Source organism: Eurosta solidaginis, chromosome 5 (genome assembly GCF_040869045.1).
Source record: "Eurosta solidaginis isolate ZX-2024a chromosome 5, ASM4086904v1, whole genome shotgun sequence".
Classification (NCBI taxonomy): domain Eukaryota; kingdom Metazoa; phylum Arthropoda; class Insecta; order Diptera; family Tephritidae; genus Eurosta; species Eurosta solidaginis.
Window position 1 is genome coordinate 107,063,519 of NC_090323.1, and position 10,055 is coordinate 107,073,573.

Genomic DNA, 10,055 nt, shown 5'->3' on the forward strand with positions numbered 1-10,055 from the left:
TGTTCTTTTTGTGTTTTCGATATTTTCATATTCTCAAGCAATATATTTTAAATTTTTTCTTCATGCGATTTCTGCGGCGGCCACCAAGGCAGAATCGTCATGACTTTTATGAAGAATTATTTTTATTTCTATACCGGGATTGTCACATGCACAACCTCTTTGGTTAGTGCAATTATTTGATCTTTGAGAACTTGTGTACCAATTGTTATTTTATAAATTCGCCTACTGCAGTAAATATTTTATTCTTAATCCCCAATTTGTCCCTTAGGACAACTGTGTTTTTCCTTATAAATTTCAAGTCCTGGATTGCCGGCATTTCTTGTATGCCTGGTCGAATATTGTTCTAAGTCAATAACTTCCTCAACAATCTGGTTGCATGAAAATTTTCTACGCTACCATTTTCTATCCTAAGATGGAAATGAGCGTGACTAGTCTTTTATTGCAAATTTATATAGCGCTTTAATATTTCTATATATATGTTTTCTTTGTAACTTTTTCTTCATTTTTTCTTTTGTTGTTATGGGCTGGTTTTAAAAGTTTTGTATTTGTTTTTTTCGTTCTTAGTTTTTGCCTACTTCCACTGTCCTAGAAGTTCCTATTGCTTCATGACCATGTTTGTCAGGAGCATTCACATGAATTTATGAAAAAAGTTTTTTTTTTTTTTTGATTTGCTGGTCGCTTAAGGCAGGGCTGCCTTTGCTGTTGATTGTGACATTTTTAGATGTACTATTTGAGATCTACTTGAATTGTTTATTGCTCTTCCGCAGTTTTGGGTAAAAAGAATTTAGATGTTTGAGGAGAGAAAAAAAAATTTTAGATGCGCTGTTGTGCGTTTTTTAATTGCATATATTTGATTTTCAAATATTTTCTTAGTATCGTCGCCATTGCAATGATCAATAGCCCGACTACGCAAATCATTGCTCCTATCCAAAAATCTTGATTTTTTGGGGTAATTTTTGTGTCTAGTTGGTCTGGTGGCTCATATTTAACTGTCCTATTTCAGATACTTTATTTTCTGAACTTGCTGAATTTTCCTTCCCAAGTTCATATCCGGCTATCATTATGCCATGCGCAATCTTTGTCCACCAAGCCATGCTGAAAATTTTCTATAATTATCTTTCTGAGAAATGAACTAATTTTAATTTTTAATAAAATTTTGAATTTATTATTTATACTGTGTTTCATTAGGTTTATTAGCGTAATATAGTTTATAAAAAAAATTTAAAATTAATTTTAATTTTCAGAGTCAAAAAAACATTATTGGTGCTACTATAGCTTAACATTTAGCATTTTCGGGGAACACTCTCCTAATCATTCTCATTATTTCTTCTACCTTGGTTGTGGGATTTATTATAACTTCTGTTGTGGGTTCCCTTTCCGTTCCTATTATTTTCCACAATTTCTTTAACCCTTCTAATTACTTTTTTAGGTCCCTAGTGTGTAATGCATTTTCGTCCCACCATTGGAGGGGGAAATCTGGAAAGTCCCTTTCCATTGAAAAAAAATGTATAAAATGCCCTATGGACTATCTCCAAAGGGATAGGCGACACTATCGGAAGTTAACTTACTGTTTTAAAAAAATGTCCTAAACATTCCATTTTACTTGTTATCTAGTTAACTTTATTAACGTATAAGAAAATGTTTATTCTTAACTGGAAAAATTTGTTTAACTTAAAAAAATTTTTAGCATTTTTATTATTATTTTTTTTAATTTACAAAATATTAATTTCTGTCATTTTCATCGATAGTGTTAAAAAATTTCTTTAGCTTTTAATATTTAAAATTTTCTTTTCAAATAATACATTTAATTTTCCTACTCCCTGTTTTTTTTTTTATGAAATTTTCTTTGAACAGGAGCGTTTTACCTTTTATTTATTTTTCGATTCCTACTTTTAAAAAAAATCCTAAGCAAAAACTTTCGTTTTTGCTAATAGTTTAGAGTCCGTAAAGGCCGCCCAATTTATTTCTAAATATACTTATAAGTACTGCTCTCCGCCAGTCATGCTGTCAATTGGCCGTTCAGAATATTGCTGTTTAAAATGTGTCCTTTAAATCCGTTTATTCCACTTCGCCTTATGCTATGTATTTGCTTATTATTTCAGGATCCTTTAAAATTCGAATTTTGCCCGGATGGTAAGATTATTAATTTTTATACTTTGTTTTTAAAATTTCCTGGGCAGGATCTCTGAGCAGCTAAATCTTTTAAGCGATATTTGCTTGGTCAGCAAATCTTATGCTTATTGCAGCTAAAACTGGCAGGATCTTTTTCCTCCAGCCAGATCTTTTAGCAGTTTTGCTGATTTCTGATCAAGCTGGCAGGATCGCCATGAAAAGTTAAAATTAATGAGACGAAAGGCTTCAGCTTCAATGTCTGACAATAATTGATTTTATTAAAGAAATTATTTTCTCTTTTATACATAATTTCTTAACCTACACATTCATAATTATTCTAATACTAACAAACTAAAAATATGTACATTTGTAATAATAGTATGCAAAGTCAGCAGATTGCTATTTATGTAAACCATGTAAAATGTTTGTGTATGAATATTTGGGTGATTCACATTAACAAAGTAAACAATGTAAATTAGTTGTGTGTAAATATTTTGGTGACAAACTAACATTGACGATCGGCAAGTGTATTGACCGGGGTGAGTGACTGAGCAAAAATGTTAAGGTGTGAACTGACAAGGGTTTTGTATTCGGCATTCAATTGATGTTGGCTTACCGCTGTGTTGGGTCAATGTTATTTATGTCGCATAATATTGTATTATGATTATGCTGTGACTGCGTGTGGTCGGTTTATAAAAATGCATTGGCATAGAAGTTCATGATGCATAATGCCCCAAATGTATTGCATAGGTGGGCATGACGCATAATGCTACAATAAATCAACAAGTTTAAGAATTATTGCATATATAAAACATAAAAAACTCGAGTTACTTGGTTTTGAGGTCGCTAACGAAATAATGACTTTAGAGAAATTACTTTGGAGGCTTGAATTAGAAGCCAGCAAACGCAAAATTAATCGAATTGAATGGCCTAAAGACGATACTTTATTCAAACATTATACTATTACAAATTTAGAAGATATAAGGAAATAAAATTTTAAAATCATTAGAAATTATTCTAACAGATCCAGTGGAGACAGTAACAGACGAAGACACAAAACTAAAGATAATGAAAATTTACCATAACGATCCAATTTCAGGTGGACATCGCGGAATGAAAAAACTTTACGCAAAAATACGAACAAAATTTTATTGGAAAAATATGACTCGTGATATATCGAAATATATCAAAAGTTGTAATGATTGTCGTTTAACAAGGTTAAACCTATAACGAAAGAAAAACTTGTTTTCACACCAACACCTTGTAAACCATTTGATGTACTAGTTATAGATACAATAGGACCTCTTCCTGAGTCCAAACACGGTAAAAAGTTCGCAGTTACCATGATTTGTTACATGTCTAAATATAATAAAGAAAAAAATAAAGACTAATGTTTTTGCTTTAAATTGAACGACCAAAAAAATAAAAAAATCAACTCAACAATTCCTTTGGTCTAATAAATAGAATAACAATTTCAATCGGAGAGCGGAACCGAAATACAAGAAAACATAATCTATAAATCTTATAAAATAAAGCCTCTAAAAGCCATGTATGCACATAACTTCACACAGAATGCTCCGATTTTAAAAAGGTTAAAACGGTCTCAAGATATAGGCCAAAACCTGGATCCGGATACCCCTAGGGTGTGTGTGTAATAGGGATATCAAATGGAAGCTGTTGCTGAGAGCTTTAAAGTAATTTCCATTGCTATATTTGATTTAGTTGCATTAACCTGGCAAAACTGATAAATATGCATGCGAAGCCGAAATAAAGACATGAATTAATAATACCCACATAACTATTTACATACGGCCTATTCGATTTGCCGGGAAATAAGAGATGAAGAAGAATGGGAAAAACTTGAGAGAAGAGAAAAGATGGAAGGAGACTGAGAAAGAGATAGAGTGAGACGAAGATAGAGATAGATGAAGCGAAAAGAAGGAGGGAAGGAGTGAATAAAAGGATTAAGAAAAAGTGAGGGGGGGGGGCAGAGTTAGACGGAAAAAGCTTATTAAAATGTATGCAGATAGACCTAATTTAGGACAGAACAACGTCTGACGGGTCTGCTAGTATTATATAATATGAAGCACTTTTTTCAACACATACGATACAAATACAATGATGACACCTGTTACATAATAAAACAACACAACAAGAACACTAAAGGACTCGCAAATATGCAACAAAGGCTCAAATTTCTATTGAACTACAAAGGTTATGATATTATACCAACACTTAAAAGGTAAAACGAGTAAAATTATAGAAGCGTTCAGTTTGTAAAAAACAAGAAAAGAAGCAGAAAAAATTGCGGGTGAGTTTTCAAGAAAAATTTTAAATGTAGAAATCAAAGAAAAAAATATACAATTAAAAATGTTCTTAACTACCATTGGCAACATAAACGAAGACCTACTCAAAAGGCTAGACGAAAAAGATTTCCGATTAATTACAGAGAACCACAAACAACATTTGAGCGATGTAAAGAAAGTTACCGAGAAAAATATAAATACAAAAACATAAACACATATACAATAAACTTTGAAAAATTTGGTTTAAGGTCTAATAAGGATTGGTTTGTTAACAAACCCGAAATAGATGTACCGAAAGAATGTCGCTGGTTGTTGTCACTGGGAAATAAATTTGCACTACCAGTCTCAAGGAAATCTTTTTCACCCATACACATGATTGCCGACATCGAACAAGGAGTCCAGAGGATCAAAGATGAAAATCATAAAAATACGGTACGATGCAAGATTGCGAATAGAATAAGCAACTAAAAAACAAAATGAAATGTGGACCAAAAGAAAAATTTATTTTGAGGCTTTACGATGAAACAACCAAATTTATGAATAATCACAAGGACTCTATAATAATAACTAGTGCAGATAAAGGTAACAAAACTGTGATAATGTACAAAACGGAATATAAAAATAAGACAAAGGACCTTCCAAGTGACAAGCAAACGTATTGAACAATGAGAATTGACCCCACCCAACAGTTGTTAAGGAAAAACAACGCCTTCATAAATGAAATATATAAGCAAAAGAACATTGACGCGAAAACTAAACAATTATTGACATGCCATGCAGCTAGTGCACCTAAATTATACGGACTACCAAAAATTCACAAGGAAAATATTCCACTTAGACCCATTTCATCCTCAGTTAACGTCCCATGCTACAAACTCGCTAAATTCATTGGAAACATATTAAAGAATATTGTCTCGGAAAATTACAATATCAAAAACTCGTTACAATTGAAAGAAGTTTTAAATGAAACTAGAATCGAAGATGACGAAATACTGGTATCCTTTGACGTCGTTTCGCTTTTTACAAACATCCCAATCCACTTAGCAATCCGAACAATTATGCAAAAGTGGCCGACTCTAGAGAACCAAATAACTCTTACGAGGAAGCAATTTTTATCGGTACTAGAATTTTGTTTGAAAGGCAACAACTACTTTGTTAGCGACGAAATAATATACCAACAAATATTTGGAATGCCAATGGGGAACCCTCTATCCGCGGAAGTGCGATCCTCAATTAATTATCTATCTATCTATCCCCGACTGTAGCGGACATTGTCTTAGACAAAATACTAGACTATAGTATCGCTGAACTAAGATCAAAAGGAATCTATATAAAATACATAAAGAAATATGTAGACGATACATTTGCTATAATTAAGAAAACGGACGTAGAAATGGTACTGAAAACCCTCAAAAACCAACATCCAAAAATCAAATTTGCTTGTGAAGAAGAAGAAAATACAAAGTTGGCGTTCTTGGATATTCAACTCCACAGATTCAATAATGGCATAAAAACAAACTGGTATGCCAAGTCTGTAGCCTCGTCCAGGATGATTAATTTCAACTCGAATCATCCCTCGACTCAAAAAAGGAACACTGCGTTGAACCTGATTGAAAAAAATTATAGTCTTAGCTACCTGGAGTTCAGAAAAGAAAACAATATTAAAATCAAGAATATTTTATATAAAAAACGGATTTCTGAGCACCCTAATACAAAAGTGGATCACAACAAAAATTAAAAAAAGCAAACATTCAAATCAGAACACAAAAACATAACCAAAAGAAAATATTTACTGGCATAGCATATGTACCAGGATTAACAGACATGAAAACGTTAGGCACATACATACCCAACAACACTATAGCTTTTTCTCATCGACCTCATCAAACACTAAATACAATATTTACAAAAACTAAAGACAGAACAAAAAAGGAACAACAACACAACGTTATATATGAAATTAAATGTAATGGTAAAGAAGGAGAACCCTGCGATAAAATATATATAGGAACAAAGAAGCGAGTTTTGGGAGTGAGAATAGGCGAACGAAATATGACGACAGCCTTGGCGCAGCACATCAACGAATTCGATCACTCAGCTGATTTCGATAATGCACGCATAATAGATGTGGAAAGCAAAATAAAGAAAATATTAACGTTGGAAGGGCTTCGAATCCAAGAGCAGATAAAAAATGCAATGAACTACAAAGAGAATGTAGATAATATCAGCTGTGCATCCAAAAGTGTAAATGTTTATTAATTGTAAAAATTTAGTTTATGTTAAATGTATATATGTGTGGTTAATTCGCAGTCTGCAATTTATGTTAAGGTATGTATGTATTATAATTTAGAAAATATTTTCTAATTATGTTTTCTTGGCGAAATAAATACATAGTCTCCCTGAAGAAGACACAATAACGTGTCGAAACGCGCCAAAGAAAAAGAGAAAAACTAATGTTTTTGCTTTGTTTTGATGCTTCCTACTTTTTAAAGGATTTCAAATGATGTTATTGAATAGATAACTTTAGCATTGTGCTAGTGGTTCTCGATATTTCGCTATATTCTCTGGCCCTTAAATTGTTTTTTTTTAATTTTTTGGAAAATCTGCAGGTCTTTCTAAGGCGTTTGATAAAGTCTCCCATTCCATACTCTTGTACAAACTTGACCGATTAGGCTTTCCGTCTTTGCTTCTCTCATGAGTTTCTTCTTATTTAAGTGAAAGAAAGCAAACTTTTATATTTAAACATTGTTGGTCTCATTTTATCAACATAACTTCTGGTGTTCCACAAGATTTACAAGAGGGACAATTTCTAGCCCATTTTTGCTTGTCGAATTAAGTTCAATATTCCAGTCAGATCGTCTAGACATAATTACATACAGCTATGAAATCGTAACATCCGCGATAGCTAACTCGTCATGTTAAAACATGAGCTTGAACCTGATCGCTGAATTGAATATTTTTTGGTATTTTTACAACCAATTCAACGTCTATTATCAAATTAAAATATGTTCCAACGTACTTTTGGTCTGTAAAAGTGCAATTCATTCAAAATAAATCATGGTTTGTTTGCTATCGTATGTTGGTAGACAAAAAATGAAAATAGTGGTAGAAGTTTTTTCCAAGAAAACAATAGCTACAGTTTATATTTGTACAAAACAATTCATAATTTATTTTAAAACAAATAAAGCACATTTCACGGAAATAACACTTAAAAAAACATGTAAACAAAAAAAATACATGTAAATTTGTATATACATATGTGGCTTATGCCTATATGATTTCGAGCTTGAAATACTGACGAAAATTTACCGAAACGTCTAATTACAACAATCATTTTCCAACGGCCACAAAATAACCGACTCCGGCATGTTGTCGTTTACGTTAAACTTTTTTATTTTCGTTCAAATTTATTCACAAAAAACTGATGAAAATAGCGCAGAAAAATATTTGCGTACTCATTTACTACATTTATTTCATAAAGAAATTAATTTCTTGTTTGAATTTGTGCACAAATTTTTCAAAATTGGTTAGTTTTGTTAGTGTCACCTCTTAATGTTATTTGGGTGTGCTCGGAAATTAAGTACGTTTACATAATGATCGCAGTATTTGGTTTCAATGCGAATATATTGAAATTTTGGTAGATTTTTGGTCTTTGGTTGTAGAAGTTGTAGAAAATGAAAATGGGTCAAAAAGTTGGTAGATCTACCAATAAAGTTGTAAAGTCCGTGCACTGATTTCAATAGACATTGTAAAAACTTAGGCCCTTGCGATTCGATATTCGAAATTAAAACATATCTACTTATAACTTTAAATATGTAGGTTGAATTGAATTGGTGCCAACCCCTATAACTCTGTTGACTCTTAGACACTTGTTTAATGATTATTATCTCTATATTTTTATAATTTATAATTTTGCTGTATTTTTTTACCCTTTTAATGTTATTTAAAATAGTTAAGTATCTATCTATGAGACAGTGTCCTGAAGATAAATTAATAGTTATTTACCATTTGTACAATAATCTTGTACAACTTTAGCGTCTTCTAAATACAGATATTTATTTTTACTCAGGCAGCTGTACACTTTGTCTTCATGCTGTTGTTCTTCAATTCGCAATAAAGCGAAAACTATGGAAGCTCTATCGATTAAGTAACTAATAGAAAAACCAGAAGACCACAGTACCGCAACAGTCCTCAACCCATACTGAACCGAACCATACACTTATTAAAATAATTAATTAAAACTGTGCACTTCATTTTCGGAACAATCCTCATATGTATATCAGAAGCAAGGTCTTTAAACTACCTTCCCAACCTCGCTTTAACTTTGAACATCGCCTCAATACTTTTACGTTTGAAATATAAGCTTTTAAAAGTTCTACCGTTTTCCTCCGAAGATGACACGGTACGAGTCATAGCGGAATAATGCAAAGTAACGAACAGAATTCGGGAAAATTTCGTTTTTTAGAGAACTAGAGCATGCTGATTTGTTTTTTCATACCTCAAATAATTTCGATGCTATTGAGATTGGAAAAAATGCTGCCGCGAAAGTAATACTTCATAAAAGTTAAACTTACATCCTAAAACTACATCGAACGAACTAGAAGTAAAGAAGCTTAAGGCGGATTTACATAACCGCTTTGGTCGCGTTGCTCCGCTTCGACAGCGCAATAAGATAACAATGAAAATGCCGCGTTTTTCGCTTTGAAGCGACCAACGAGGTCATGGAAGTCCGCCTTTAAGCGGAGCTTCTCTTCCAATTTCCGCCATGCCATTTTTGAATTTTTCTACTATTTTCTACATTATTTCGCCATGACTCGTTTATGTCATCTTTGGAGGAAACTGTCTGATTTGCAGAAAGGTGTTCTTTGCAAAAAAAACTATGTATTGGGTCCCCGATTTCGGACCCTCATGGATCCTTTTTGTCGTTTTTTGCAAATATTTTTCGACAGAAAAAATTTTTATTTCCTCCTTTGGATTCTAAAATCTGCGGTCGAAACGCGTATTTTGATACCCCTTTGCTGATTTTTGATAAAAATTTGGTGTTGCACCGTCTTGTAATACATTACCAAATTACTTTTATTACAGCCACGAGGTAATGGAACGCTCTCGAAATAAAATGCGTATACGTATCGCAAACATTATGATAGCGCTGACGATTTTGGGATGCTGTATTATGGTATATAGTGGCAAGCAAGCTGCAAAAAGTGGCGATTCTGTGGTCAAACAAAATCTGGAGTGGCACAAAAAGTATAACGAGGAATCAAAAAAATCTTAGAATATAAAACGAAATTTTTAATGTAAACATATCTTGTTAATGTTATGGTATTGAGCATAGTGCAACAATACGTGTAATATATATGGAAGGAAATTTGGCAAATTATAGTAATATTTTTTGTTTTGGTATTTATACTTTCGAGATGCATAATATTTCTATCAATACTGTTCAACTCGTATTGGCAGGTTGAAAAGTACGTGTTGCCAATCCTGTAATTTCACAATAAACTTAGCGAACAACGCAAATTAAATATATCACTGGGCTAGTATACTGATCCAATTGTCCGCTGGGTTTCATCAGTTATTTTTGATACAAGTTACTCTGCACTTTCCAACATAGAAAAGCGCACACTCACAAATACA

General features: G+C 32.5%; 1 protein-coding gene across 1 annotated transcript in view; it reads left to right on the forward strand.

Annotated features, from left to right (window-relative positions):
* The window catches only part of LOC137253813 (UPF0389 protein CG9231), a 79,563-nt gene extending 69,759 nt beyond the window's left edge, over positions 1–9,804 (forward strand). Inside the window, exon 2 of the mRNA XM_067791308.1 lies at positions 9,504–9,804. Within this exon, the coding sequence (XP_067647409.1) occupies positions 9,504–9,693 (190 nt within the window). The 3' untranslated portion in view covers positions 9,694–9,804. The remainder of the gene's footprint in view (positions 1–9,503) is intronic.
* The last annotated feature ends 251 nt before the right edge of the window (positions 9,805–10,055 follow it).